This window comes from Lathamus discolor, chromosome 22 (genome assembly GCF_037157495.1).
Source record: "Lathamus discolor isolate bLatDis1 chromosome 22, bLatDis1.hap1, whole genome shotgun sequence".
NCBI classification, from domain to species: domain Eukaryota; kingdom Metazoa; phylum Chordata; class Aves; order Psittaciformes; family Psittacidae; genus Lathamus; species Lathamus discolor.
Genome location: NC_088905.1, coordinates 101,020 through 109,061, shown reverse-complemented (window position 1 = coordinate 109,061; position 8,042 = coordinate 101,020). Strand labels below are relative to the sequence as shown.

Below are 8,042 nucleotides of genomic sequence, written 5' to 3'. Positions count from 1 at the left end.
GGCAGGGGGTTGGAACTGAATGACCTTAAAGTCCTTTCCAACCTAAACTATTCTATGATTCTATGAAAAGCAACAGGAAACCCACCCTGGAAAGGTTCCAGCCCTTCAGACACTGTCACACCCCTTGCTGGGGTTTGCTTTGATCTAAATAAGCCCTCGTGGGCCATGGGCTTTGTCTCCTGATGCATTGGCTTGGCTGGTGCCCTCCCCCCAGTGACAATATTGAGGCTGTAAAGGTCAGCTCCTGCTCAGATGAGGCTGCTCCAGGAGTCAAAGCCTAGCAAAGGAGGTGCCAATAAACCAAGGAGGGCAGGAGGCAGGAGCCGAGGGTCACTTGGCTCTTTGGTACCATCAAGAAGCACAGAACCCACTCCAAGCTCCTGTGTTTAAGGTGGGCACGGCCCTGTTCTGCAGTGCAGGGACCGGCTGCAAGAGGACAGAGCCCTGGGCTGGGTGAGCTCCTCCACCAAAGCAAGTCCCATTCTGTGCTCAGGCATCAGCCTCACACACTGAACCCACCCCACCTCTTGGATAAGGGGCTCTTGGATAAGCGGCTGTATCAGCATTTCCCCAGCCCCGACAGGCAGAGCCCAGCCCCGCTGCCAGATCATTTGAGTCCCTTTAGTGCTCAGTCCTGGACCTCGGCCCCTGGGTGCAGTGCAGGCACCACAACACAGCCCAGCTGAGTGCTCCCCATGGCCCGCACATGGGGTGGGATGTGAGGGACCTCCGGGGTTCTTCCTTCCCCACTACAGGGAGACCTGAGAGCAGCTCCAGTGCCCAAAGGGGCTCCAGGAAACCTGGAGAGGGGCCTGGGACAAGGGCCTGTAGGGACAAGCCAAGGGGAATGGCTTGAACCTGCCCGAGGGGAGACTGAGCTGAGCTCTTAGGCAGAAGCTCTTCCCTGTGAGGGTGCTGAGGCGCTGGCACAGGGTGCCCAGAGAAGCTGTGGCTGCCCCATCCCTGGCAGTGCTCAAGGCCAGGTTGGACACAGGGGCTTGGAGCAAGCTGCTCCAGTGGAAGGGGTCCCTGCCTGTGGCAGGGGTTGGAACTGGATGAGCTTTAAGCTCCCTTCAACTCAAACCAGGCTGGGATCCCATGAAGTCACCCTGAAGACACCCAGCACTGGTACTTTGATCCATCCCCTCATGTATGAGCGCTCAACCCAACAACCCCATGTGCTGATGTAAGGAGAATTCCCATTTGAACTCCCCATTTCCACCTTTTCTTCCTCCCCCAAGCTCTCTGCAACCCCACCAACAGGAAAGCAAGCACCCCCCTTGTTCCAGCCCATCCTCTGCTCTCAGTGCAGGGCTGGATGGGTGCAGGAAGGCACAATCCCTCCTTTTAGTCTCCCAGAGCCTGCTCAGAGGGGCCGGGGCTGCGCTGGGATCCTCCTCAGAGCCTCCCTGTGGGAAAAAGGGGAAACACAACGGGAAGGATCCCAACGGAGCTCTGCACAAGCAGCTTAACCTCTATTTTAAGAGGAGGAATAACCCGGCGCCCGCCCTGAGCCGCTCAAGAGGAACGGGGCCGCAGACCAGAACCGCCGCAAATCCGCTCTGGGCTGGAGGCTGGCTGGGCTCCATCCGGCCCCGGGGTCTGCTGGTCACACAAGGGCAGGCTGAGCATGCAGAGCCCTGCCTTTGTCCAAACGATGGCATTTCGTGCACAAAGAGGAACCGACCCGCACCGTTGATGCCAGGTTTCAAAGGGGCCCACGCTCAGAACACGAACCCTGTGAGCAGAGGTGAAAACTCGCTGCTTTTTGGTTTTAAACCCATTTACTGACTTCAACACACAGGAAACCGGAAGAAAAACTACAAAGAAATAGAAAACTTGAGATCCTTCAAAGCAAAGTACAGCAGAAAACAAACTCTTTGCTCATTCAAACCCGCAGCCGGCCTCGAAGGAGCAACGTTGGCCCAAAACAAAGAGGTACCAAGAGGCACCATCCACCCATTGAGCCAGGAGCCCCTGGGAATGGGGATGGGAGATCCAGGGAGAACCCCCTTGGTTTAGCCTGGCCTGAGCTGTGCCTGCTCCCGGCACTGAGCAAACCAAGGTCCTCATCCAGCTCATGCATGAGTTCCTCGTGCTTGGTCCAACCTGGGCTTGAGGCATTGGGGTCCGATGGCTCCCAAGAGCTCACTGCTCCCTTTGCTGACAGCAGTGGGATTCCCAACACTCCCTGGGCTGGAGAGAGGGCCGGGGCAGCTCCCGGGTTATGGAAAAGCAAACAGATTTAAGCAGAATAAACCCCTTTGTCAATTTGTTTTCAATCAAACCCAATAAGGCAAAGCAGGAAAATGGCACACGCTAAAATGCCGCGGGAGCAGCTCGGCAGCACTCGGCATTCCACGTGCGGAGTGTGCGGCTCTTCCTCACGGGCAGCACGCAAAAGCCATCACCTCCCACCCCACACCCTGTCCATAAACCAGCCACGCACCATTGGAGCCTCAGGCTTATCCTATGGGATCTCTGAACAGTGGAGTCTTGCTGCGGGAGCTCCCAGCAAGGTCCGTTCCCCCCGGGTGACATTCCTGACCTTGTTTTTCCTTTCCCTTCCCTCCACCTCACACTCCCAGTCTCCAAAACAGCTTCCGCACGCACGAGCTGGGCAGGCACTTCATGGCCTCTGTGGCAACATCACACAAGCATCTTTGGAGCAGAAGTGCAGCAAGAAGCAAACACCTCAGAGCTGTAACTCCTCAATCACCGCGTCTGGCAGCCCTAACCCACCCCAGGATGCCCCCGCCCTGGTTTAAGTGCACCAAAGGGACCAGCCGCTGGTTTCATTACATTCAAGCACTCAAAAGGAGGGCCAGCAGAGCCGAGGAGCAGGAAGAGGATGTGCTGGTGACACCATGAGCCCTTCACGTGTTGGTCACCAGCTTGAGGTGACCTCAGGGGGAGGAAGTTCCGTGGTGACGCAGGCACAGGCGATGGTGCCTGTGCTGTGGTTTCCCAAGGCAAGAGGCTCTGCCAAGGCTTGTGCAAGCAGCTCAGCCGGGTGAAAGGGCAGTAGAGCAGGAGCCAGCACCGAGGGCTCGGCAGCAGCGAGCTCCATGGTGGGGAGGCTCCTTCAGCTTCCTTCTGGGGCCTCCATGCTGCATTTCCCAGGAAGAGGTTTGAAGGGTGCAAGTTCCGTTCATCCCAATGCTTCAGGGTTACCACACACTTTACACCGCTGTGGAATGACGCTGACAAGGGGGTGGGAAGCCATCTTCCAGGCAAGGTCTGCTACAACCACACCGTGCCAAGCTGGCACGGAGCTTCCTCAGCCTCAGCTGTCCTCCTGCACAGCACTGGATGGCAGCTGCCACCTTCAGTGCAAACAGCTCTGGGGGGTGAGAGGGAAGAGACAAGCAGGGAGCAGGGAAGGAAGAGCCCCGTGGGGAACAGAAGATGCAGGTGAGGAAGTTTAAGCTACAACCCAAGTGTCAAAGATGTGCAGGAAGAGAGAATCTGGATGTTAAACCCCAACATTGTTTTCATCACACAGAGAGGGAAATAAACCACATCAGATCAGAGGCCTCAGTGGATCATTTCCAAACCAGTGCAGTTGGTCACACGCTGCAGTGGAGCATCCAAAGACAGGGGACAGAAGAGGAGAACACGTGTGCCTCGAGGTGCTGGGTACAACCAGAGCTCTATGGCTCTGGAAGGGGAGGGTCAGATGGCTCATTTTGCAGGCAGATAGATAGATATATCTCTCTACATATAATTTCTTTCTCCCAAGAGGAGACATCAGTACAGTAGTTGGCAAATTCTATTTCATTTGGCCACAGAGGCTCTGTCAAGTGCTGGGCACTGGCTACAAGCCAGAGGAGTTTCATCTTCAGGCAGGTGGAAAAGGAGGAACGTGTTATGAGGAAGTGAAGGGTTGAACGTTACCAAGGTGCAGGTGCAAAGCTAAAAAAGCACTTCCCCTTCTTCTTCCTGCTGTCTGGAACCTGAACATGGGGCACAGCTACAGCGGGGCAGGCAGTGGGTGTCCTGGGGTTCCTGCACTTTCAATGCCATCCATCACTACTCCGCTGAGCGTCCAAGGAGAAGCTAGATCTGGAAAGGCAAAAAGCAAAGCGACAGCTCAGCATTGCTCTTCTGCTCTGAGAAAGCACCAGGGTGTGAGGGGGCTGCATGTCTCCAATGAGCTCTTCCTAACTGCATGGCTGCTTTACTGTGCCCCAGGGACAAGTCAGGGAATTCCTGGCAAGGGAAGCAAATTCCTGAAATCCTGGTGAGGTTAAATAGGGAAACTGAAGCAGGAAAACCATCCCCGTGGCACTTGGGTGGCTTCCCCAGCCAGGTATGGCTGCAGTTTGGGAAGGGAGAGCACTGCTCCCAACAGCAACACTAAAACCGAGCTGGGCACCGCTTGACTGCAAGAGGGAAAATCCTTAATCCCATTTGGAAGTGTCCATTGTCACAGTCCCCCACACAGCAACAGCCTTCCCAAAGCCTGAGCTTCAGCTTCGGGTGACTTTCTGCTTCCTTCCCTTGTCTCCTCCTCTTCCTACTGCAGAGAATAACTGCAGGCACTTCCAGCTTCAGGGACCACCGGGGAGAAAAGGTTCAAGGGGAAAAAAGTCCCCAAATCCTGCCCTTTTCCTGCTAAAATCCTCTTGGGAAAAACCCAATTGAGCCCATGACCCAACACAGCCGAGCTCAGGACTCCCAAACCTCCACCCTGTGTCAGCTCTGCCATCGTTTCTCAGCACTTCCATTTCCCTGTTTCTACACCAAGAGCGGGGCTTTTGCTTAAGAATCCAGCTTTCCAACCCCAACCCCGCGTGGCTTTGGGCCCATTCCCAGGGCAAGAAGCCAAGGTACCGTGTTCACCACCCAGACCAGCCCCAGAACCTGCCCAGCCCCACTTTTGGGCACATTTTACCTTCTGATCCAGTCTCTGATAATCGCCAGATTTGGGCCGTCGACCACTTTTGGATCTTTTTCCTTCCAGAGCAAAAGCAATGATCTTTGGAGAGAGAACCGAGGACAAGGTGAGTGGGACAGCAGCAACCAAATCAGCTTTTCCTCACTTCAAACACAGGTGCTTTCTAATGCTTGTTCCAAAGCACTTGGAATAACTGCATGCCAATACTAAAGCCAGCACAGATGGGAAGGAGAAAAATACCCAGCAGAAACCAGTTACATCCCTCGAGCTGTGTGAAGACCATTTAAGGATAAACCTTCTGCAACCTGCTGCAGAAAGCTGTCAGCAGGAAAACACAGGGTAACATCACTCATCTTCTCCTTTTCACCTCTCTCAGCTGAAAATAACCACCAGAGCTGAGGTCACCTGATTCCCACAGCGATCCAACCCTTTTCCCAGCTCCAGCACCCTCCCTGCTCCTCCCAAAGTTGTTGGGTCAAGGCTTAATATTAAATTAATAATAATATTAGTATTCTTGTATCAAACCAATGCCTCTCACCTTGCGCTTGTTGTGATACGCTACGTACAAGGCAGCGACGATAATTGCGGTGGTCACCAGGTAGGCAAAGAAGTGGCTGCTCTCCGACTGGTCCCTGGGAGAAGGAAGGCTCTTCCCTCTCTCCCTAGCAAAGGAGGAGGCATCGCTGCTGCCTTTAGCCCCTTCCTCTTCCTCCCTGGGGTTTTCTTCATTCTCTAAGAAGCTGTCGTCTTCACCAGCAGAGGAAGCTGATTGTGCTGGCACGTTTTTATCCCTCGGTGAGACCCCATCATTGCCCTGGCTCCCGGTATAGCCCTCCTGGTTCCCATCGTTACTCTCCTGGCTGTTTTCCTGGATCTCGTCATCATTTTCCTTGTCCTTGGTGTTTGGGCTGTAGGCCTGGTTCCCACCGTTACCATCTTGGTTGTTGGCCTGGCTCTCATCCTCAGTTTTCTCCTTCTCAGTTTTCTCCTTCTCAGTCTCTTTGATGTCGGCCTGGCTCTTGCCAGTCTCGCTACCCTGGATGCTGCCCTGGTTCTCACTGCTGGTCTCCCCGTTCTTGCTCTCACCCTCAGCATTTCTCCCCTGGTTCTTGGTGTCAGTCCTCTGGCCAGTGACCTGGCCCCCGTTGTTACTGTTGGTCTTGCTCTTCTTCTCAGTGCCGGTGCCCTGGTTCTTGTCTGTGCTATCAGCGTTGTCAGCATCACTGGGATTGCCGTTGCTGTTGGGGATGTTGCTCTGGTCCTCGACTGTGTTGCTAGTGCTGCTGGGCTGGTTGTTGGTCCCGTTGTTTTTGTCATTGCTGGGGGTGGTGCCCTGGTTTGTATCACCACTGCTGCCACCCTGGGTGCTAGTGTTCTGGTCTTTGTCCGTGCCACCGGTGCCCTGGTTGTGGGCACTGCCACCCGCGCCACCACCTTGTGTGCTGCCCTGGGAGCCTGTGCTGCCGCTTTGGCCATTCTGGCCACCACCAGTCTGCTCCTCTGACTCGTTATCAGTTCCATCCTCAGCCTGCTGGACACCAAGTGTCACCCCCTCATTGCTCGTGCCCTGCTTGTCCTTCTCGCCTTGGGCCTGACCCGACCCGGAGCGCTGCCCTCCGTTCCCGTTGGCTCCATCCACAGGCTCGCTCTCGGGGGTCTCCTGGACGCCGTCCCCTCCAGCCTGGGCCGCTCCCCCGGGGCCCGCAGAAGCTCCGCTGGGCTCGGGCCGCTGCTGCCCCCCGGCTGCAGAACACAGAGCTCAGTCACCCGCGGCCCCGCCGCTGCCGCCCGCTCCCCGCCGCTCCCCCACCGGTGCCCCCCTCCGCCCCCCCCGCCCCGCACCGTCAACGCCGAGCAGCAGGAGCAGCAGGAGCAGCCGCTGCAGCATGGCGGCCACGCACCGACCACTTCCTCTTCCGCTTCCGGCCCGAGATGTCGCGACAGCGGGGAGGGAGGGGACGGGCGGGGCGAGAGCAGCAGCGCAGAGGGGGCGGGGCTTGAGGAGGACGGGGGAGGAGCGGATGTGGTGTGGGCGTGGCTCATGCAGATTGAGGGGCGGGGTTTACTGTGCAATGGGCGTGATCTATGGAAATTAGGGGCGGGGCTTGGCGACGCGCGCCGCCCTGCGGGCTCCGAGGGCTGTTTGCTGCTTCCCTGTGCGGGTGGCTCGTCCCTGACGCCTTCTCCAGCCCAAGGGTCCATCTCTTTCCATGGTTGTGTCCCTGCTCTCTTCTGGGCTCCCTCCACACCCGGACGGATCCTCCACCCGGGTCAGCAGAACAGCCATGAGGATTTCATCACGTTCTACTGATAATCCCACTCATCTCCAGCCTCCTGCTCGGCTCCAGGGATGGGAACCAGCCTGGACTTGCTGCAGACGAAATGAAGGAAGCTCCCCAGATCCATCTGTCATCCTTCTGCCGCGGTCTGGGCACGAGCTGAGCTTCTCACCTGGATTTGATGTCCTCAGGTCCATCCCTTTGCTGTATCCCTCTTGCCGCATCCCTTTTCGAGCAGATGTTGGCTGAGCCGTGGCTTTTCTGGGATCCTGGTAAACCAAAGGTCTCCAGATGTTGTTCTTGGGTTTTCCCCGTGCCCATCACTGCTGCCTGGTGACCGCGCACAGGTCTGTGTCCCTCTCTTTAGGGACTTTGGCATGCGGGCACTTCATCCATATCTCCCTGCCTGTCCTCCCCAAACCAGCCAGAGCTTTGATATCAGTTTTCCAGGTGCATGAATCAAGCCATCAAGTCTCTGTAATTCGCCTTATGAGCGTCACTCCCGATTTGTCCTCCCCGTCTCCTCACTCCTTTCAGATCAATGGATTTTCCTTCCTCTCCACCCAGGATGAACTTCCTTGGTGCTGAGCCACTCCAGAGCCTGGTGTCACCAGAGCTGTATCTCATCCCTAACATGACATCCTGCTGAAGGACACGCAGCCGAGTCTCTAGAAGGAACCACAAGAACGGCCCAGATCCTTCAGCTGCTCCATTTAACACTGAAACATGGAAAAATATCCCACCACCATTCACCATGCAACCAAGTGAGTCCTGTGCAGCGATAATACCGTGGGGGATAATCCTGACTTGGCCTCAGAGCACAATGGATTATGTGCTCGATTTTTCCTTCTTTTTTTTTTCCC

The 8,042-nt window shown here is 56.1% G+C and overlaps 1 protein-coding gene across 1 annotated transcript; it reads right to left on the bottom strand.

Annotated features, from left to right (window-relative positions):
* Window positions 1–1,765: 1,765 nt before the first annotated feature.
* On the bottom strand, window positions 1,766–6,848 carry TGOLN2 (trans-golgi network protein 2). Its single transcript, XM_065659111.1, has 4 exons — window positions 6,743–6,848; window positions 5,439–6,643; window positions 4,898–4,981; window positions 1,766–4,065 (listed from the first exon to the last, which is right to left on the bottom strand). Exons 1-4 carry the CDS (start codon window positions 6,786–6,788, stop codon window positions 4,060–4,062), a joined length of 1,341 nt encoding a protein of 446 aa, XP_065515183.1. The 5' UTR covers window positions 6,789–6,848; the 3' UTR covers window positions 1,766–4,059.
* Between the last annotated feature and the right edge of the window lie 1,194 nt (window positions 6,849–8,042).